At 51.2% G+C, this 23,015-nt stretch overlaps 1 protein-coding gene across 2 annotated transcripts; it reads right to left on the bottom strand.

Moving 5' to 3' along the window:
* Nucleotides 1-873: 873 nt before the first annotated feature.
* On the bottom strand, nucleotides 874-22,139 carry MFSD9 (major facilitator superfamily domain containing 9). 2 transcript variants are annotated; one of them, XM_079792558.1, is made up of 7 exons: nucleotides 21,939-22,139; nucleotides 16,994-17,081; nucleotides 15,990-16,033; nucleotides 14,198-14,254; nucleotides 10,385-10,514; nucleotides 6,930-7,139; nucleotides 874-4,024 (listed from the first exon to the last, which is right to left on the bottom strand). In XM_079792558.1, the coding sequence occupies exons 1-7, from the start codon at nucleotides 22,101-22,103 to the stop codon at nucleotides 3,237-3,239; spliced, it is 1,482 nt and encodes a 493-aa protein (XP_079648684.1). In that variant the 5' UTR covers nucleotides 22,104-22,139; the 3' UTR covers nucleotides 874-3,236. The 2 variants fall into 2 exon arrangements, with proteins under 2 accessions (XP_079648684.1, XP_079648685.1); XM_079792559.1 differs by lacking the exon at nucleotides 14,198-14,254.
* Between the last annotated feature and the right edge of the window lie 876 nt (nucleotides 22,140-23,015).

Here is a 23,015-nt window from a genome sequence, read left to right as displayed (position 1 = left end):
GACCATATGTTTGGGAAAAACAAGACATCTAAAGTAATGTTTTAAAGTCAGTCAGTATTTGTGTGCCTGATTAATTAGAAATAAACCCTAGTGTGAAATGACGTGTGACCTTGAGCCCATCTGCTGGCCGGCAGTGTAGACGGCTCTTCAGGTTGTGTCCACGCCTGGCGCCAGCACGGCCCTGGAAGGCTGGGCTTGCGGTTACCTCTGAGCTGTGTGCTGGGGCTGGAATTTTCAAGCACTTCAGGATTCTGTTTAAAACCACAGAAGACAAAAGAATGGCTTCCAAGAAGTAATGGCTTCCAATTGTAATGACGTTTCATTACAATTTTAAAGGGATTTTAAGAAAGAAATTGATTACCATGTAATCGGCAAATTCTTCAGGGAAAAGAAATTTAGGACTGAAGAGGGGTTTATTTTTGTTTTGTTGTCTTTTTTTCCAGATCTAACCAGATTCTCAGCGTGGTGCATCCCACCCCAGGCCCTGCCCAGCGGCTCCCAGCTCCGGGGCTGCTCACAAGCTCTCCTCCTGCAGCCCCGGCCGGAAGCCCCCCACGGCCCTCGGTGTCTCAGGGGCGGGTCCTCAGGAGAAACTCTTCTCAGGGTTCTGAGCCCAGCGCCCAGCGCCCCGCACCCTCTGCCGGTGCCCACGGGCCCTTCGAACCTCGCGGGAGCGGTGCCCAGACTGGGCGCCCGGGTGCCACGCACGCCCCTTCCCGAAGCCCCGGAGGCCGCACCTGTCACCTGCCTTCTGGATCTGCCCCTTCCCTCCCCAGGGCCAGGACCCCACCACCCCGCGCCCCTTCCGGGTCCCTCTGGGCCTCACACCTCCTGCTGCAGCCGGAGCATCTCAAACATCACCGCCCGCGGAGCAGCGGACCCTCAGGGGCCCTCCCTCCTGTCAGACGCTCCGGCTGAGGAGGGGGAGCCTGCAGACCCACCGCCATTCGCCATCCCTGTGCCTTCCAGACACGGCCCTCAGCGCCGTCCCCGGGGCCGGGCAGGCCTGGGCGCCCGTGCCTAACACGCAGCGGGCAGAGGCCACTGACCCCAGCCCCCTCCCCCCCCCCCCCCCCCCCCCGTCTGCCCCAGGCCTAACCCGCCAGACCTCACTGGTCCAGGAGGCCCGAGCCGGGATGGGAGCGCTGGGCACCCTGGCGGCCGGACTTCGTGCTCCCTCTGGATTTCGCTCAGGCCTCTGGGCACGAGGGCCGAGTCCGCCTTCCCTTCCCTCTGCGGGCACGGCCAGCCTTCCGGCCGCCCGGCTGTTCCCAGCACCTACCAACTGTGGCTGCGGGAAGCGGTGCCCCCTCCTTTACAAACTCTGCAGGAGGTCCCCGGCCTCTGAAGCACGATTCCATGTAAGACGGTTACAGATGTTACTCCGAAGGATTCAAACACCAAATCAGCACGGACTTTAACGGAGCAGATTTAATTTCCCTGAGTCTGTTTTCCATCTAGTACCCAAACCCTGTCCATCCCAGCAGTGGTTTTCACAGAGCACAGAGCGGGGGGCGTCCCGCGGAAGGCCCCGCAGGTCGGAGGCGGGCACGTTCGGGGGGTCCTGGCACTGCCGGTCCCCAGAACACACCCGCACAGCAGCAGCACGTTGGACCACTTGAGAGGAGCTGTAAGTAAATGTTTATCTAAAAACCATCGTGTGAACGGGAACTGCATCCCCAGGGCAGCAGTGTGTCTCTCTCCAAGGCCGTCTCTGGTTTTCAGTGTTCCCATGTATCCAAGTAACTGTAAAGCCCCATTAATTCAGAGGCTTGTATTTCACTTCAAATAAAGTGCCGTGGTTTTATAGTAACAGCGAGGCTACCTTTAAGCTTCTAAGAAACCTGCTACTTCTGAGAGGAGAAAAGACAATCCAGAGACATTCTCCTTCATTACAGAGCGCTGGGCGGGTCGCTGCCTTCCGGGCTAGCCCGCGTGGCGAGCTGGTCACTCCAGGGGAGGCCACTGCACATCCTGGTGCCTCTCCTCACGGCACTGGGCACTGCAGAGCGGGTCCGCATGACGACGCTTAGTAAATGCCCACCTTTCCGTTGCAGCTAGACAGGAGAGAGGACGATCCTCACACTCCAACTGATGCTTTGTCATAAAAATTTGAGTTTCCCCACATCCAAGTTCTAAACCTACATAAATACTTTTCCGCTTTGCCTATAATAAGTAATAAAGCCATAAAAATAAGTGTGCTGGAACCTTATTCACAATTCTCTGTGCGTGGGGGCGAAAGCAGGACTTCACCCTCATGGGCTGGTTGAGAAGATGGACTTGGGGCGTTTGTGTGAGGAAAGAGAGGGAGCCCCTCCATGACTCCCATCAGTGACCGCTGTCATCCAAGCAGTCAGTGCCCACAAGTGCCTTCCTCCGAGCCATGCGAGCCCCCCGGGCCCTCACCCCTTGGGCACTGATCTTGGAATGGCAGCTGTCTAGGCCCCGGAAAAGGCTCACCAAACCGTGTCCCTGGAGAAAAACAGCTCTTCCGTTCACAGGTGTGACAGCAAAATAAAGGAAACGACCTTCACCACCAGACACTGCAGAACTAAGTCCCCTGAGAAGGCGTGACGCCTGACACTGATTCTGCAGTGTGAGGGGCTGCAGAGCCCAGCTGGGGAAGTCCAGGCCAATGAAGGGGAGAGCTGGCGCCCCATAAAGGCAGCCGGTCTCTCTGGGTTTTCCTCTAATCAAACCAGCCTGTCTCAGAGCCCCTTTCTCTGCCTCCACGCGGAACTGCACGTGGTACTTACCGAAGGCGACAGATGTCTGGCCTCACCGGGGCCCGCGGATCGGTCTCCAGGGCTGAGGCTGGCACCTGACTTAACCAGGTCCCAGGTGGAACCAGCACCCATGACCTTGTTCTGACTTGAGGACGAGACAGACCGGCTCTCAGCAGCTCCTTCGATCTCCAGGGTCCGGCAGTAGAAAAGCCCTCTTCGCTCACACAATGAACAGGCACGGTGTCCCAGCTGACCGCAGTCTGCTTTTATTGAGGAGGGAACCCTGGGGTCTCTGCCTTCCTGCACAGGTTCTGATCCCATCCCTGTTTTCCTGTCCCCTGATGGGCTCTGATCATGCCACAGGCCTGGGCGCGGAGCTGGAGGCTGGCCTGGAGGAACCCGCATGGAAATGTCTCGTAGACACTCACCCTTCCTTCCCAACGCACCCTCTCGCCTGGCCTCTGTCCCCTCCCACACCCTCGGGTTTCGCTTGTGTTGTCCAAATCCACTCTATTCACTCTTTAATCTGACGCTCCCGTCCCCACCATAGCGAGGTTTGTTCAGCAGCATTATGAAAACAGCCACCAACGCTAACGCAGCCCCCAGACTCGGGGGGCCACAAGGGCTGAACTCCTGGGCAACTCCGGAGAGGAGGGGGGCCACGACCCGGCCCACGGCCGTCACGGACTGCCCCACGCCTATGAGGGTGCCCCTGGCCTGGGCCCCGCCGGCAGCCAGCTGGAGGTCCGTGATGCACGTCCTGCCCACGGCCGTGGAGAAGGACAGCAGCATGGAGGGGACGACGGCGGCGCCCAGGGTGGGGGCCGTGGCGAAGAGCAGCAGCAGCAGGCAGGTGAGGGCGCTGGAGTGCAGCAGCAGCCGGGGGGCGTTGTGCCTGTACAGCCGCAGGAGCGGCCCCAGGACCAGGCCGGCCAGGGCCCCCAGGGCGCTGCCATAGCTGATGAGGTAGCCCGTCACCTTGGGCCGCACCCCGAAACGCTCCTCCAAGGCCAGGCCAAAGTTACTGTAGTACAGCATGACCGCCAGGGCCATCAGCAGGCGCACCAGAAACACGTCCCCCATCTCCGAGAACACCAGGCTCTGCAGGCGCCGCAGCGTGGCCGCGCCCTCCGCCCAGGGCCTGCGGGCCTCCTCGCCCTCCACGCGCCCCGGCCCCAGGCTCGCCTCCTGCGGGGCACAGTGGGTCTTCCCCAAAGGGGCGCGGTTCTCACCCAATCGCAGGCCGCTCTTTGCACTCTGGACACTGACTTCACTCCACGGAAACAGCCAAACGAGACCTGTGGAAATGCGCGTCTGTTACAGTGGGCTGACTTCACGGCCACACCCGCCGCCCACGGGGACAGGCGATGACTGCACTAGGTCACTGCTGCAGGTTTTTGTTAGCAGGTTTACTCATCTGTATTCTGGAATCCAGTTTCTGACCATTCCCACAGCCACTGCTACTCCATATTAATATCAGAATTCTGCAATTCACCTTAAGGAAAAATCTATACCTAAGTAGTACTCACTATTTTCCCCAGCTCAAGAGCCTATGAGGGTTTCCTATTTCCCACCATTTCATACCAAGTTCTTACATTTAAGTTCCTCCCTCACTACTTTGCTAATTCTCTGACTATCCACCCTCTGACCACCCACCCCACACTCAATATTCATGCTTCTAAATGCTGAATCCCGTGCTGGCCACGACATTCACACACAAGGCCAGGCCTGTGCAATCCCTGTCCCCAAGGAACTTAAACCTGACGGGGTGCGGACATGCAAAGGGCGATTCCATTGCAGGGTCCACACTATGCCGGGGGAGGCACAGGGTGCTAGGCCAGCCAGCCCTGCAGGGCGTGGCCAGGGTTCCCGCACCAACGGCCGCCAGGAAGCACCTGCTTGGATCTGTGCTTTTGCCAGTCTCACGTCGCAACCCCTGGGGGCACCATTCCCATCGCCCAGGACACCCTTACCCAGCAGCTCTGTCCCTGCTCGGCTAATGCCCTCTGCCCCCAGGTGACAGGCTGGTCTGGCCTCCGCTGTATGATCCCATGCCACCCAGTACAATGACTTCGTGCCAACCCCTGCCCGAGTTTTCTGAAAACTGAACTCGAGCTCGCCACCTAGGACCCGCTTCCTAACTCATCCTGTGGTTTTCGGTCCTTCGGCACAAGTCCCACCGGCCGAGGCCCCTGGTCAGGGCTGCTTCCTGCTGTTCCCAAGCTACGTCTGCGGTGCATTCTCCAGCCACCGTGTCAGGGGCCGGTTAGCAGGCACTAGTTTAGGCCAGAAAGCTGATCACGGGAGAGAGCAGGCCTGGACTTCTCCCTCGCTCTTACGTATGCCAGTTCCCTGGGACAGCTCACAGAATCCTGATAAGAAGTGAAGAACTGTCGCTAATGGACTAGAAGAGAAGTACAATTAAATAATAAAAGATAATGATGACAGCAACTGGCATTTACTGAGTGGTTACCATGTGCACGGGGGCGGGGGGGGGGGGTGTTAAACTGCTTCTGCGCCAACCTCCACTCGTTCTCACAAAAGTCCACAGGGACTGTTTCTCCAGCTCCGATGAGGAGACAGAGACAACTCAGCTGAGGCCCACACTGAGCAGGCCGGAGCGCGGACTGCGCCCAATCCCTCAGACCGAGTTGAGTTCTTACCCAGGAGAAAACAAGTCATTGTCAGGGGAGTGGCAGACAGGAGCAAGGACATAAGAAGGGGTCGGGTTGAGAAAAACGGCCTCATTGAGGACAAAAGTATGACAAAACGGATTGAGACAACAGCCATACATTGCTCACCGCCCTGCAAGGCCCAGCGCGCTGTGGGACATTGTCTGTGTCCCCTCTCCCTCCTCCCCTGCATGTCTCTGTGGACACTGTCTGTGTCCCCTCTCCCTCCTCCCCTGCATGTCTCTGTGGACACTGTCTGTGCCCCCTCTCCCTCCTCCCCTGCATGTCTCTGCATCGGCTACAGCCTGTGACCCCACAGGTATTAACTGGGAAAAATAAATCCCTATCACTTTAAGCAGCTGGAGTAGGGGAACTGGCAGCTGAATGCATTCCTCACTGACTCAGGCCCACTCACAGGCTCCGGTTCGGGAAACATTAAATAGCACTATCACTGAAAACTCCCAAACAGAACGCCATACTCATGCTCCGTGTTTACACACTCACTTCTGACTTCGAGTGATCGCACGTATGTGCCTTCCTTTACATCGGAAGGTACCTGTTCATACAACCAGTCACGTGCTTAAAGCCATTTCATTTAGACTCACACTGATCCATCAGACCTCTCTTCCTGGCTGAGGTCACAGGTTACACTGCTGACAGAAAACCACACAGCATTCCCATGAGGACTGAGATCAGTAAGCCCCTGAACTTTGCTTCTCGGGGCTGACATCCTAGCCCAGCATGGAATTCATCACTCAGCCTGAAGTCTTCAAAATGAGTATCAAGGAAAGTAGAATATAATTAGATTTAGGACAACTGAACAGCATGAACCCTCTTGTTAATAAAGCTGCTTATCGAAGGGTTGGCCACGCACCAGTCTCTGGGCAAAGAGGTTCCTCCTCTCGGCTTTAAGCAGCTGGCCGGGCACCCACGGGGTTCCTGTCCAGCATGCATTCTTTTATTCACCAAATATCACTGAACATCGGCTACCTGTGCCTGCCCGCTCTGGGCAGTGAGCAAATACAAGCTCTTGTGGAGTTGACTTTCTAATTGTGTGTATTGGGGGGAGGGGAGAAAACACATTAGTAATACAATTTCAGAAGAGCTATAAACAAATACAGTTATTTTAGACAACATGATCAAAGAAAGCTTCTCTGAGGAAGCAAACATTTTAAACTTGAGTGATGACAAGAAAGAGCCAGTGAAGAAACGTGCGGAGAACTCTGCAGGTGGAGGAGAGAGCACGTGGCAATGCCCTCGTGTGGGAGTAAGCCTGGTTTGTGTGAGGGCGACCAGGAAGCCAGTGTGGGGGAGCACGTGGAGGAAAGGGGGAGGGCAGCGCTGCGAGGCTGGGAGAGGAGCCGTGCCTCAGCAGGAGGAGCCACGGGGGTCTGCACAGGGGTGGCACGTTTTTCATTTCTGAATAATGAACCTACCTAAGAAAAACCAATTATTATAAGGAGATAAAAGTAGGTAGATCAGTCAGTATGAATGAATAGACCAGTCTTTTCATGATTAAATGGCAACTTACCAGCATTGAGAATGAAGACAGAGAAACAGATGAAGCATGTTAGACAAAATCCACCGTCTAGTTCACTAAGATAGCCACCGACCACGGGGCCCAAGATGAAGCCCACACTAGACGCTGTATTTAACTGTCCAATGACTAATGGCCGCTCCTTCTCTGGAACCAGGTCGGAAAGCATAGCCCTTGAAATGGAGAGTGTATGTTTAAAAATGCCTGCAAGGAGACAAGTAACATGTTCTGTAACGTTTTCCACATTAAAAGCAGGGGCTTCACCTCTATCCCTATGGGGTTCCCTTCCATTTTCTTTGAACCTCTAAGGCCACATGTTCCCCGCCGCCATGATGGACTCCTGGTTAGCCCACCATCCTGGCTGGCCACCTTGTCTCTGGCAACCAAGCTCCTGAATCCTCAGCTTCCCACCCACCTCCCATCAGGACATCCCAGTGTCTCCAGTCATCTCTGTGATCCAAGTACAATTCATGGTGGCTTCTATATAGAAAGTTATCCTTCATTATTCACAAACTCAGGGAACAAACATTTTCTGCATGCCTACTGTATGTCCAGCACGAACCTTGACCCTGAGGGTAATGCAAGGAACAGAAAGGCAGGAAAAAGACAAATAACCTGTCCTCACAGAGCCTCCATATCTCTGTAAGTTAAGTGCTATGGAGAGAAACAGAGCAGGGAAGAACGAAAGGGAGTGAGTAAAAACATAAAGATATGATGATACCACTGATTTTCTACTAGCAAGAGGCTTGTGAAACTGTTGACTATATAAATTGAAAGCTGTGATATGACTTTACTTCTACTGATGTATTTGACTTGTATGCACCCACACATTGAACAAACACACTCATAAACAGACTGGTGAATTCTGATGACATAAGTTGCCCACTAATTTTATCATGACACTAGAGGCCCGGTGCATGAAATTCGTGCACGGGGCGGGGGGGAGGTCCCCTCAGCCCAGCCTGCACCCTCTCCAATCCGGGACCCCTCAGGGGATGTCTGACATCCCTCTTACAATCCGGGACCACTGGCTCCTAACTGCTCACCTGCCTGCCTGCCTGATTGCCCCTAACTGCCCCCTCTGTTAGCCTGGTCACCCAACTACCGCCCTTGCTGGTCTGGTCGCCCCCAACTGCCCTCCCCTCACAGGCCTGATTGCCCCTTACTTCCCCCCCTGCCAGCCTGGTCGCCCCCAACTGCCCCCCCACCAGCCTAGTCACCCCTTACTGCCCCTCCTGCTGGCCTGGTTGCCCCCAACTGCCTCCCCCGCCAGCCTGGTCACCTCTTACTGTCCCCCTGCTGGCCTGTTCACCCCCAACTGCCCCCCTCTGCCGGCCTGGTCACCCCTCACTGCCCCCCTTCCAGCCTGGTCACACCCAACTGCCCCCCCCCCCCCTGCGGGCCTGGTCACCCCATGCAGTCTGCTGTTCCGTTGTTTGGTCGCCTCTCACTAACCCCCTGCCGGCCTGGGTGCCCCACGCAGCCTGCTGCTCAGGTGTTTGGTCGTCCCTCACTAACCCCCCTGCCGGCCTGGGTGCCCCACACAGCCTGCTGCTCAGGTGTTTGGTCGCCCCTCACTAACCCCCCTGCCGGCCTGGGTGCCCCACGCAGCCTGCTGCTCAGGTGTTTGGTTGTCCCTTACTAACGCCCCTGCCGGCCTGGTCACCCCATGCAGCCTGTTTGGGCGTCCATTTGGTTGCAATGGTCGCTTAGGCTTTTATTATTATAGATAGTAGGTCCTACTAATAAATGCTGCTGGCAGGTCTGCCTGATTGCTCCTAACCGTGATGGAACACAGTGGTTTCCAGTGATCTCCCTGAAGGAAGCAGTTGCATATCACTACTCAAACCAGGTTGGTTGACATTAACATTATCATCCTCCACATAAATCTCTACACATTTTGTAATAAATATATAGGTGGTATTGTACAGTGGGGAATTGTCACCCACCCCACCATTCTTGTGACTGTCTCTGTGAATGCTGACTCTGACTAATATGTAGCTTGTAGATGAACAGTACGTTTGTGTAAGAATCCTAGGAACTAACTTCAGAAGATGCAGACTCCGATCTCGAGTCATCCCAGTTCTGGGAGATTTGCTGACCTTCAACCATAGAAGCACATGACATACACCCAGGATGACGAAGACCAGGATGATGCACACCAGTCCATCACATGACCAGTTTCAAGGTCCTTATTGGAATGGACTGTGCTGGCCTGCACAAAGAGAACTTTTCAACCCCTTCCCCGTGATTTCTTTGTTCCGCTTTCCTTCTCCCTCCTTATAAAAACCTCTGCCTGCACTGAGATGTTGCAATGGGTTTTGTGACAAGAGTTCCCCATCTTCTCAGGTGTCTGGCAGCTGAATAAACCACTTTCCTTTTTCACCAGCTCGTCTCACAAATTTGGCTTTCGTGGCAGCATGTGGTCAAATCTTGGTTCCAGTTACACTATTTATCTCTCATCTGTTCCTTTTGAATTCTGAACAGCCTTACCAGTGAATGGTGGAGTGTATTATACTGTACAAGGACACACTGCCGCCCAAACCAAGAACATAAAATAACTGGGACACCAGGTGCATGTGAAACAGCTGTCAGCTGGATTTCGTGTGTGATAGTGGTGCTTGTTAGGATGACTGATCACGTTTAGAGCAAAGGCATTCATAAACCATTTTCTTAAATAAACAACAACAACAAACAGCATGGGTTTTGGAGGGTGAACACAGAAGACTTGTCCATCAGAGTGGCAGAACCTGTCAGTGCTCTCATGAGTAAGGTGAGAAAGAAACAGAAACTCAGGGCTCTAGTCATCAAAAAGGCAAAGAGGGAATTAAGAGTAACTACCTACCCAGCATCTCAACACCCAGCATTCACAGGTAGTGTTTCAAAGAATGGAAAAATAATTTAATGGTGGGCAAAACAAAAGCTATTTCAAAAGTGGTAGAAACATTCAAGAGCAGTCTGGAACAAAACTAACCACTAAGCCACTACGTCATAACCCTAGCATCCCCCCACAAAGCAACAGCCAGCTTTACAGAAGGCGGCAGGAAAGCTATAGTGGTCAGGATCAATTTGAAATCAGAAAGCCCAACTTCAAAACTATAAGCTCGCTGAGGGACAGAATAGTAATCACAGTGCTGGTCAAAGACACTGAACAAATTATCCTGATTGAGCGAGATCAACGGGAAGGAACGAGGCTCCGCTGCAGTAGGAGAGCTGTGCACTCTGACAGACACTGGGCACTGGTTCCGGCTCCATCACGCACGAGGTTTGAAGCCCTGGACAAGTCAGCAGAGCCTGACCGATGGTGGTGTTACAGTTCTAATTTGTATCGCCATTATGTCCTCTATACATAAGCTCTAATCAAAGGGGCATTGACAAGCAGGGACAGGTTTTCTCTATGCATATAAGTGACTTATTTTGAAGGAAAACACACAGGGGTAAGAACTCACCCACAAAGACTCTCGCGAGGACAAACAGGAACATGTTGGTAGATACTCCAAGAATAAGATAACCCAGGGCACTGCAGAGAATGCATACCAGCAAGGAAAACCGTCTTCCAATCACATCACTCCAGCAGCCCTGAGGAAGCAAGAAACACAAACAGTCCTTTGATTCACCTTAAAATCACCACCTTGGAAATGCCCTCAAATGCAAACCAGTGGGAGATAGCAGGGCACTGGGGCTAAGATCCTTAGGTGCTCAATTCCATTATGCCATTTGTCAGAGTATTTTCTTTGGTCTTTCACAAGTTGAGTGGGAAATACAACATAGTTTTCTCTCCCTCTCTTTTTTTTTCCCTCTAAATTCTCACCCAAGGATATGTTTCACTGATTTTTTAGAGAGGGAGGGAGAGAGGAGAGAGAGAGAGAGAGAGAAAGAGAGAGAGAGAGAGAGAGAGAGAGAGAGAGAGAGAGAAACATCAATCATCTGCCTCCCATACGAGCCCTAAATGGGGACCAAACCTGAAACCTGCTGATTGGTTGCGTCCTGCACACCCCAGGGCTGGGGTTTGAACCTGCAACCCAGGTACATGCCCTTCATCAGGATTTGAACCCATGACCCTTCAGTGTGGGTGCTCTAACCCCCCAGACACACCAGCCAAGGCTCATTTTTATCTTCATTATCACTTTACACATCTCAACTCCTCAGTAGCAATATTCAATTTAGAAATTTAGGAAATACTAAAAAAACAAAATGAATATAAAAATGCTTCACAATCCCCAAATATACAAATGATATTTCTAACAAAATATAGCATACTGTATTTTGTAACTTGCTTTTCCACGTAACAATAAATCTCTAACATTATTCCATGCCATTAAAAATTTGTCCCGCCCCCCCCACTTTTTTTTTTTGCTTAAGAGTGTCTATTTTCTAACATCATGACAACCATGGATTTTATCATTAATTTTTTTGGTCTGTTAATCCTCACCTGAGGCTATTTTCCCCACTGCTTTTCAGAGAGTGGAAGGGAGGGATTGCAAAGGGGGGTGGGTGGGGGAACAGAGAGAGAAACGTCGATGTAAGAGGCACGACTGGTTGCTTCCCACACATGCCCTGACTAAGGGTGGGGAGCGAACCTGAAACCCAGGCATGTATCCTTGACTAGGAATCGAACTTGCAACTCTTTGGTATACGGGCGATGCTTTAGCAACACAGGCCAGGGCTTATTAATTTTGTCAACCCATATGATTTCCATGTACTGCAAAATGATTCTTATAATAAATTTAATTAATACCCATTATCTTAAGTAGGTATAAATAAAAATGAAAAAATGTTTTTTCCTTGTGATGAGAACTTTTAGAATTTACTCATAACAACTTTCAAATACATCATTCAGCAATGTTAACTACAGTCACTCACCATGCTGCACAGTACATCCCTGGTACTTACTTACAACTGAAGTTTGGACCTTTTGAACACCTTCACTCAATTTGCTCACCCCTGCCTTTGGTTATCACAAATCTGATCTTTGTTAAAAATCTCATTCAGAAATGACTTTGTTTTTAGATTCAACATAGAAGGGAGATCATACAGGAGCTGTCCTCCTCGGTCTTAGTTAGCAGAATGCCCTCAGGCCTATCCATGTGGTTACAGATGGCGGGATTCCCCTTTACATGACCAACAGCATCCGCTGTGCATATACAGACCACATTTGCTTTATCCATTCATCTCTTGATGGACCAAAGCTGTTTCCATGTCTGGGCTGTTGTAAATATGGCTGCAGCGAACATGGGGGTGCAGGGATCCCTTCGACCTAGTGATTTCATTTCCTTCAGATATGCAAGTAGAATTGCTGAATCATATATGTGTTCTATTTTTAATTTCTTGAGCAACCTCCATACGGTTCCCACAGTGGCTGCATCAATCTGCATTCCCACCAGCAGTGCACGAGGGTTTCCTTTTCCCCACATCCTCGCCATCATTTATCTTGTGCTTTAGGTGACAGCCATCCTGACAGGTGTGCAGAGATGCCTCATTGCAGTTTTGATTTGTATTTCCCTAATGATTAGTGATGTTGAACACCTTTACCATTTATTCAGATCCTTTGCCAACTTCTTAATTGGATTATTTCTTTTTCTGTTATTCACTTGTATAAGGTCTTTATATAGTTGAATATTAATCCTTATCAGATATATGGTTTGCAAATATTTCTTTTTCCATTCGAGTGGCCTTTTCCATCATGATTGTTTCTTTTGCTGTGTAGAGGCTTTTAAGTTTGATATGGAGTCTGGGGGGTGGTGCGGGGAGGGTCACAGATACCTCAGGAGCAAAGGGCCTTCCCAGCTCATCCTTCACTTCCCTGTGTTCCGTCTCCACAGCAACAGCTAACCCAAACCACACCTCCCTGTAGCTAGAGACCTGGCCTTCAGAGAGGCAACCAGAAGCCACTGGTGAGGCCTCTGAGAAGGTTCTTTAGAGGGGGGAGGGCACTGGCAGTCTCCTCTTCCTCCTTTCCTCTCCTGCTGAGGCTCTGCCCCCCACGCAGGAGGCTGAGCTGCTGCCTAGTAAGGAAGCTGGGCCAGACGATGCGCGCTGGTCTCCAGCAGCTCCTCAGACTCCTGCCAGCCTGGGCAGCCGCGGCACGTCTTCCTCTTTACACACTGGGAGCGCCGTGCAGACAGACACGCTGGAAGTCCCGTGCAGACAGACACGCTGGAAGTCCCGTGCAGACAGACACGCTGGGAGCGCTGTGCAGGCAGACACGCTGGGAGCGCTGTGCAGACAGACACGCTGGGAGCGCCGTGCGGACAGACACGCTGGAAGTCCCGTGCAGGCAGACACGCTGGGAGCGCTGTGCAGACAGACACGCTGGAAGCGCTGTGCAGACAGACACGCTGGAAGCGCTGTGCAGACAGACACGCTGGGAGCGCCGTGCAGACAGACACGCTGGGAGTCCCGTGCAGACAGACACGCTGGGAGTCCCGTGCAGACAGACACGCTGGAAGTCCCGTGCAGACAGACACGCTGGGAGTGCCGTGCAGGCAGACACGCTGGGAGTCCCGTGCAGACAGACACGCTGGGAGTCCCGTGCAGGCAGACACGCTGGGAGCGCCGTGCAGACAGACACGCTGGGAGCGCCGTGCAGACAGACACGCTGGGAGTGCCCTGCAGACAGACACGCTGGGAGTGCCGTGCAGACAGACACGCTGGGAGTGCCGTGCAGACAGACACGCTGGGAGTGCCGTGCAGGCAGACACACGCCTGACTGAGGAGCCCAGCCCGGCTACAGCGCTGCCACACTGAGCCGGTTTGGATACCGAGGTTCTGGGCGAGGCTTTGTAAGAAGCGTCAGAGTAAAATCACTGAACACTCAGAGCCACAGAGCACTGCCCGAGAAAGGTCAAGGGCAGGGCTCGGGCCACGTGGCCTGGCACTGGCTGGAAGGGGGTCCACAGCCTCCTGCTTCTTCACCCCTCAGGCTGCTCAATGACTCCCACCCTCGCCAAGGAGCCGCCACACCGACCCTGACACCGAGCCTGCCTCTCTGCCTTGCCAGCAGCAGCCACCTCTGCTCCTGCCCTTCCCCCACTTTTGTATTTTTCTATAAAAACACACAAAAGATCTTTTTACAGAGGACATATGTGTTTATAAAAAATTTAAGGGTAAGTATTCTAAAATACTGTCAACGTTTTCCCTAGTTCTCATTTCAGTGGATTTAGAATTCTCCACACTTCCCTCCTGTGTTCGCAGGCAGTGCTGTGATCTGGCAGGTACGCCAGGGCCCTGGCTCGGCGTCTGGATGCAACCTGAACTCTTACCATTCCACGTGCCACAGACATCACCCAGGCGGCAGGTTGAGGGCCCTGCTTCTCTATCTGTAATTAGGAATGATAATAGCATCGGCCTTGGGAGTCTCTGCCCTCCACACTGGCCCGGTGCTTTATGTGAAATCAGTCGTTAAAGCCGCAGGACCTCCAGAGACGTGGCTGAGCAGTTAGGATGAGGGCTGAATGAAACCAAGCGCTCAGCACAGGGTCTGACACGGAGTACGTACTTAATAGACGCTAGTCATTTTTATTAAAATTATTAGTCAAATCTGACACATAATTTTCTTCATAAGGACTTCTTTTTAAAATTAAAATGTTTCTAAAAACTTATTAAAGATTTATAAAAGCACTGGTTGACAAGAAAATGTTTACTTGGTATTTCACGTGAATGATTTCTAAGGAGTTTCTCCATAGACATCACGGCTAGAAGGTTTCTGAAATGTGCTTTGTAAGCGCAAATATGGTAAAGCAAAGGCTTACTTGAAAAAGAGGGTTGGACCACGGCTGTGATAAAACTTCAGTCACCAACTGCTCCCACTTGCCAGTGCTCCTTCACTCAGACCATCAGAGCCCGGCAGGAGGCACTGGCTGCTTACCGCTCACTCCCACCCACCACTGGGGCTAACACACACTAGCAAGTATTTGGGCAGTGAGTTTCCAAATAGAAAGAAAAGCCGTTTACTAAGCATATGCAAATTCTTTCACAGAGACCCTGCTGCCCTACAAGCAAGCGCACCATCTGCTGTGCAACCGGAGGCTGGTTATCTGTTTACTTTTTTGGATCTTTAAGGGAGAAAAGAACCCAGGCTTAAAGTCTGGGTACAAGATGAGGTCACTTTGTCAAATTACTTCACGTTTGTGAGCCTTAATTTCCTCCTGTGTAATAAAGGGAGATAAATACTTTGCTGGGTCATTGTAAAGGTTAAATGAGAATAAAATTATTATTGTTATACAAATTTAATCTATGAAAGACTTGAAAATAAGATAAACCAGGGAGTAGCTATTTATTTACCAAAGAATTCATTACAAAATCTGACCAAATTTCTTCTCTCTTTTAAAACACATTTTACGTGTAAGCCGCTCTTGGGAAGCACAGTCCCATACTCCGTGTTCACTAACCAAGGTCCCAGCTGATCAGTCCGTGGACTAGCCTGGCAGTTTTGCCTGGCCTTCCTGGACCACTGGACACCGAGGCTAAGGCCAGAGCGGCAGCGTGCAGGTCAGAAAGGAGAAGGGGAGGCTCAGCTAAGAATTCCCAATTTCAAACAACGAGTGGCCCGGTGGGAGTGACCGTGCAGCTCTGGCTACTTCCACCCCACGCTGTAGGCAGACATCAACCCTCCACAGGGCTCCTGTCCGCACACTTCAGTTTTAGAATTAATAAACCACGTAGTCCAAGATGCACAACTTCAAACAGAACCCTAGAAACATGGCTGGATTTGATTATTGTCCATTAATTAAACAAATGCTAAACTTGGTAATAACCACTCTCTTTCCCAGTCAAAGGTCAGCAGGGAATCATGGGAAGGACATGGCACAGTTTAAAAGTGGGCTCTCGTTCTGATTCAATGTGCTCCTTCCAGAAGCCATCGACTCTGGCACACCGAGGTCCAACGAGGAAGGGAGGTGACTGAAGGAACCTTCTGATCTACCGCAGGGATCTCCCAATCAGCGGCACACCCACTTTGGAAGCCCCAGCCCCGACTCCACAGCCGCCGCGCTGGGCATACTCAGAGGGCCTGAGCCTGCTTGGCAGCCGCGTTGCCGGTGGAAGGTAACTTACCACGGGTGTGCTGGACAAGAGCTGCAAGACGCCATAGGAGGAGCCTGCAAAACAGCAACACCAAGAGCGCGATCAGCCGGCCCTCGCAGAACTGGGCAATGGGGAACGATGCCCAGAAACTAACAGAAAAACATCAGGAAAAAAGATCCTTTCAAAAAAGAAACCCCCCACACACAATTTTTTCAATTGGAAGAGTGCAAGTAATCCAATTAGTAATAAAAGGTCTTCAAAATAAAATGAAAGTAAGCAGAGAGAGACTACAGGCAAGTTCCCTTAGGGCCTCGAGACAGTCCTTCCTCCGTGTGAGGTCCCCGGAGACGAAGCAGAGCCGAGGGGAGCAGAGCCGAACCTGGCCGTCTACCACGTCTTCAGCTGTTAACATCAGCACGTGCACACGCATCTGTTTTCTCAAGGTGCTTTCGGTTTATAAAGAGCTTACAAAGTCCGTGGAGTGCTTTGACCTCCATTATATCACATAACGTCTCGTAAATAAAACCCTTGTGCTGCTGGCTGGTCCAGTATAATTCCAGATACCCTTTCTGAGGGAATACAACGCTGGCATGGGCCAGGGCTTACTGAACACCGCGTCCAAAACTGTCCCCAAACACCTGCTTATTGAGCGTGTGAATGATCAGGGACTAGAAGCCTTAGTTTGTCATTAGTCAGCGCAGTCCAAAGCCCTGCTATTCCTGCCTCTCTGGAACATCGGTGACGCCTGGAGGGAGACTGGCGCACAGGTGGGACCCGCACAGCACGCGAACGTGCTGGTGCTGGTGCTGGTGCGGGAAGTTTGCAACTGACTTGGGAAGGCTTGCCCCACCTCCCCTTTCTGCATGTCTCGAAGCTCCTCAGAACATAGGAGGTCTAGGAAAAGATGAATGAATATTCTGAGAATTCACTTCATAGAATGGGTAGCACTTAGCTAGGAGGCTGATTTGCTTTCAGGTACTCAGCCCAGGGATGTAAGGTGCCGCGCTCTGAAAACGTGCAGTGCATTCACTCACCTGCTATTCCAGCAACGGTGGGACTTGCTCCCAGAGACTTGACGTGAAGGCTCAATAAAGGCACCACCATGCTGACACCAAACAAATCCTGGACAACAGAGCACTGGTTAACGCTAATGAGAAACAGGTCCAGGTGGCGATCCTACCCAGACACTGATGTTCCAATAGGACCGCTACCTAAAACTGAGCAAATGAGAAATCCTAAGTGCATTCCCTCTGCTGTACTCGTGAGATCCAAGTTACCAAGGGTCCAAATACAACGTGCTGGAGCACAGGCTACCTGCAAATGTGCGGGCCACCCTGACCTAGAATCCATGTTAACTTCAGCGTCTCTGTAACTGATCTTTAATATTCGAGAAGGATGTGCTACCAGAAGTCCCTCCAATAAGAAAACAAAACCATTTTTGTGAGCAATAAAGCGAGAAAGGAGGTAGGGGTGATGTGTGTTTCTGGACAAAGCAGCACCTACTTAATGACACGCATTTCCTCGTGCAGCTGGGGAAGGTAACTGACCTGTGGCTTACAGCCTAACAAGGTAATGCTGAAAAGAAAGCCGCAGTGAAGCGAGAGGCTGGTGTGCTAACGCAAGGCCACACTCTGCAGCTACGTCACGGAGAGTGCGTGCGCTCTGGGATCAGACAGACAGTTCTCAGCTCCAGTCCTCCACTTACTAAGAAGCCTGTGTCCTTGGGAAGTTATTTAACGCTACCAAGCATCGCTGCTGTCACCTGCCTGGCAGAAACACGATGCACATTAAGAGACAGCGGCTGAGAAAAGTTGACACCCAATACAAGCTCAAACATATTTTCTCTTCAGTTCTGAGAATAAGTATTGATCCTTCTTTTTTTTAACAGATTGTTAATTTTTCCTTTAAATGTCATTCTCATTCCTACTTCACTTGGTTACTTGCTACAACTGATTTAGGAGAAAAAAACACACACATAGCACACACAGTGTCTTTTATAGTCAACCTGAATATCTTTTCTTGTAATCCTAAACAGAAATACTTGAAAAAGTTGTGTGTGTTTTTTCAGCCAATAATTCATCTCATTCCCTGCCTCTCTTGGTAGCAGTACATTCATCTAATTGTAGAGACATAAACTTCCCAATACACTTTTCAGTGTTTTCCCCACGGTTACAGCGTTAGATAGTCATATAAATATAATATCCAGTGACCTTAAGTAGCTCATAAACCTACACTCCCAGACTATGGCGCACTGTTTCGGTTTTAAGATTACAGCAGTGCTCCCTTATCCTTGGGGGATGCGCCCCAAGAGGGCATGAAACCAGAGTGCCCACACCGAGATATGTCCTCCTATCCATGCATTCCTACGATCGAGTTTAATTTCTAAATTAGGCCCAGTAAGAGATGAACAACAGTAACAATAGAGCAGAACAACGATAACAATACATTGTAATAAAGGGGATGTGATGCTGTCTCCTGTGAACACCTGACTGCTGTGCCCACCCTCCTTCCTGTGCTGCTGAGGGGTGGTAAATGCCTGTGTGAGGGGTGAAGTGAGGCGGATGCAGGCATTGTGACCTAGCACTGGGCTGCTATGACAGTGACCCGAACACAAGCACTGTGTCATCCTGATACCCGAGAAGGCTACCAAGTGACTAACGGAAAGTGCAGTGTCCAGCGTGGACGCACAGGACAATGGGACGCTTCACGGCCAGGCCTGGACGAAGAGGGGCAGCGGGGATTTTAAACGGCGTGCAACTTACGTCTGGATTTCCCCACTTAAATTTTTTGGACCAATGTTGACCACAGGTAACTGAAATCATGGAAAACAAAGCTACCAGTAAGGGGACACTAATGCACTTAAAATTTCTTTTGAGTCCGAGCCAACTTTTGGGGGGCTTTACTGTCAGCTTTGTCCCATCAGCCTACTGATGTTTTCTATCATTTAAAAGACTCAAAATACATTTTCTGGATCTTTAAAACAAGGAAACTCAACTATCCAATAAGATATGTTATCCAAAAAAAATTCCCAGTACTGTTTGTATTTAATATTGGAATGGTTATTCTAAATAAGGGCTGGGAGAGAAATATTTCAGTAGGTAGGCCGACATCTATGGAAGATAGATATAAAAACAGACTCATAAGCAATATGGGTAATTAGTATTATTTTAGTACTTTGTGAGCCTGAAAAATATTATCTTTTCCCAAGGAGGCTGGCTGTAGCTCCTTCCTCTGAGGAAGTTCTGCTCTAAAATTGTCTTCTAGTTTAACAGAAAAGGGAACTTCAAAGTTGGGACCTGAAACCCAGGTGAGAGGGGCCATTTAACGCTTCCACAGAACATCTACCTCTCAGCGCAAACTGATGAGTACATTACAGCATTTTGGAATCTTGTAAAAATGAATTCTCCCCTGACTAAAGGTGATGAAATGAAATACAAATCTCCTAGGCACCTGGAGGGAAGAAGAGACTGAAATCGTAGGTCCTAGCAGCAGCTCAGCATGCTGACCACGAAGGACCTCCTCCCCTTAGACTTCCTCTCTACACCAGCTAAAACCTCGCAGCCGGAGAGCTGGAAACAGAACTTTGGCGCAAGTGAATTCTTTAACTTGTTCATTTCCTCTCCCAACTGTAAATCATTTTCCCAAAGGTCTTAGGGGTCTTCTCATCTCTGTATTAAAAACCATAACTAAGATATGTATAATATTCCTTAGCTGTTACCTAACACAGCCATTAGGTGCTTCAAGTTGCATATGTTTTGTTAACAAAACTTTCCATTTTAAAAAATCCCAACTTTTAACTTTGGGGAAATCTTACATTTCCCCCTGAAGATATAGAGACCTGATGATTCTCTTGCGTTAATTATTAAAATTAAACTTTTACATCAGGTCGGCCAGATTAGGCTCGCCATGCGGACAGCATATGAGGAGCTCTGATTGCAAATCTGAATCCCACGGCCCACCATCAGGAAGAATCTCAAACTATGTTGAATTCTAGGTCATGTTGGTTTCCAAAATTCTCTGAATTCCAGGGTGGACTTTCTAGATGAGGGTCCAGATCCTGTCCACCTGGCAGAACAGATCGGCATGCCCCCTGAGGTAGGGGAGCAGTAGCTTGGGCCCCATCTTCTACCAGAAGGTGGATGGCGGCCAACCCCCTTTCCAAATTTGAAGAACCACTCACACTCAATGGTTTTGGATTTTGGGTGACTGGATTGGTAGGAGGAAGAGGAACCTGCATCCTCAGTCTCAACTAAGAAAGAAACTGGGCCCTGACCGGTTTGGCTCAGTGGATAGAGCGTCGGCCTGCGGACTGAAGGGTCCCAGGTTCGATTCCGGAAAAGGGCATGTACCTTGGTTGCGGGCACATCCCCAGTAGGGGGTGTGCAGGAGGCAGCTGATCGATGTTTCTCTCTCATTCGATGTTTCTAACTGTCTATCCCTCTCTCTTCCTCTCTGTAAAAAATCAATAAATTTAAAAAGAAAGAAAGAAAAACTGGGTCAGAAGAAGTGCCAGGCTCTGAACTCAAGGGCATTAAGCCTGGGGGTGGCTGCAATCTTAGTGGGAGGCTGGGATCCCTCGGAAAAGCTGCCCTCCCTGACCGGCTCTCAGTTCTGTGCTTACAGCAATATGGGAAATATGCTTTCATTGTCTTAACAGCTATGAATTGAACATTAAACCTCAGGGCTGTTGAACACCCTGCACTGGTGAGGGGAGGCAGACTGCCTCCCAGACCCTCAGCTAGCTAAGTGTGGCTCCGGTCCTAACTCCAGCCAGGCGCCCTTTTGTTGTCAGGGCAATTTGGGCCCCAAAGAGAAAATCCCACTGGGTCTCTGTCCCCAGCTGGATTAGCTCACAACCAGGACACCTGAACCAGGTCTAAACTTGGAAACAGGAGTGAACAGGTGGGTCTGGGCTTCCTACAGATAGGGTCCACAATCTACCAGCACAAGCTTCCTAGTAAGGCGGGAAGTCCTCCCAGGCACAGGCTGTATGTATGGTAAAGGGAGCTCCACACACCTAACACAGCAGGAATCCAGAAATCCCAGAATAATAAAGGAATTTACCTCACCACACACTCGGCTTCCTAAGCTTTCCATTAGACAGGAAATGTCCTATTAAACCAGAACACACACACACATTATGACAAAGCCCTGCACCCCACAACATATAAGCAGTTTGTCGAGGGAGAAGTGTATAGTTCACTGTGACCTGCATTTTCAAACATTCCAGTGTACCAGGAACCCTAATGAAAATGTGCCTAGTGGGGTCATCAACAGCAACTCCCCAGACCTGGACCTGTGTGTTCCTAAGGCAGCCACTGCTCAGCGGGGCTCTGCCAAGCTTGCCCAGGAGCCTGCTCTCACCTGGCACGCCTTGCACCTGCCGTGTCAACTAACACCTGGGATCAACCTCTGTGGAGGCTCGGGAGCTTAGCCATCAGCGTGGGACCAGGCCCGGTGAAGGCTCCAGGGCCAGCAGTGTGGGGCCAAGAACAGAATGAAGGGGGTTACGGGGCCACAGGCGGCTTGATTGGTAGGGAGGCACCACCAGGTGGGTCTAGGTTCGCAGCTGGCTGAGCCTCGGCGGCAGTCAGTCAGGCGGAGCACAAACAGTAATTAAGCCGGTAGGGAAGGTCACCAGGGGCGTGCCTACCAAGGGCAAGGATCCCAGGGTGGGACCTTTTCCTCTCCGGGCAGATCACTGGTCAGAGGTTAGGCCTCCCTGACCTTTCATATCGCGGGTCATAGGTTCAGACCACTTCCCCGACCCTTCCTCCCCCTGGCATGTGGCCACTCACTAAAATAAACTGTGTGTGAGTGCTTATGTCTGAATCTTGGCTCTGAATTTTTTCTTAGCCCAATCTCCAAGACGGGGTTCTAACACCCGGTGCCCTCGGAGGTTAACCCAACCACCCGGAGCTTCAAGAAAAAGCACCCTAACTAGGTTAGCAGGCTGCACGGCGCCAGCCCCGCACTCACCAGGAAGCCCACCAGGTAGAGACAGCGCAGCAAGAGGGGGGCTCGCAACGCACCAGGGCCGGGGGCCCCCGCCTCGGCCCCTGTCCTGGGCTCCTGCCGCTCGGCCTCGGTGTTCCCCGGGCCTTCCTGTGGGCGAGCCCAGGACACGGAGGCCCCCAGGTCCATGCGGACAGGAACAGGGGCGTGGACGCCCGCCAAAGCCCCGCGAGCACAGAGCTCAAAGCCCCGCCCCGCCCCGCCCCGCTCCGCCCCGCCCCCAGCGGACGCGGACTTAGACGCAGACGCAGCGTGCGCCTGCGCAGAGGGGCGCTGCTGGCCGGGCTCAGCCCGAGGGCGTGGTTGGCCCCAGGCCAGGCAGGAAGTGGGACTCCTCCCCTCCCTGGGTGCTAAGGTCCCTGAGGGTCAAGCCAGCTTGTGAGATGGTATTGATGATGCTGTTTCCTGGGGTAAAGACCCCACTGTCCCAGCGTTCGGAGGGTGGGAGGGAGTTGTGATAAGCTCCAGCTCAGAGTATGGGGTTTCAATGAGAAGAGTGTCCAAACTTGTAGAAAAGTTTTACAGGAGTTTGAGTCCAATTTTGAGGACACACCTAGAAGCAAAATCTCAATGGATTTGAGAAAAAGCCCTGCCAAATGGCAAACTTTGTGTGAGTGCAGTTTATTTTGAACATTAGAAACAAAGGAGATGTAAGGAAGGGGCATGAAATCCACTGGTGGTGGATTAAGGAAGCCAGGGGAAGGGGGGGGGGAGGGGGCGGGCGGGTCTCTAGGATTGGATAAAAAGTGCAATGGAGAGATAGACTCCAGTTAGGAATGTATGATCTGCTCATCCAGTGTGGTTACTTTTGGTCGAGCTTGTCAGGCCTGCCATGCTTTTGTGATTTCCACATCTGGGGTAGATGCCTTGAAGGGGGATGCTAGTGTTCTTTAAGACCTATCAAAACCACCGACTGCGGTTACTCGAGAAACCGCTGGGGTAAACGCTCAGTGTGCTCCAGGGAGCAGGCAGTCACTAAATGACCAGGGAGGACACTGCTGACTCCAAAATACTTGACAGATTCTTCTAATATATAATCAG

This window comes from Cnephaeus nilssonii (assembly GCF_951640355.1).
Source record: "Cnephaeus nilssonii genome assembly, chromosome: 15".
In the NCBI taxonomy this organism is placed as follows: Eukaryota; Metazoa; Chordata; class Mammalia; order Chiroptera; family Vespertilionidae; genus Cnephaeus; species Cnephaeus nilssonii.
Note: the sequence above shows the minus strand (reverse complement) of the source record. Positions and strands in the feature narration are given on the sequence as shown.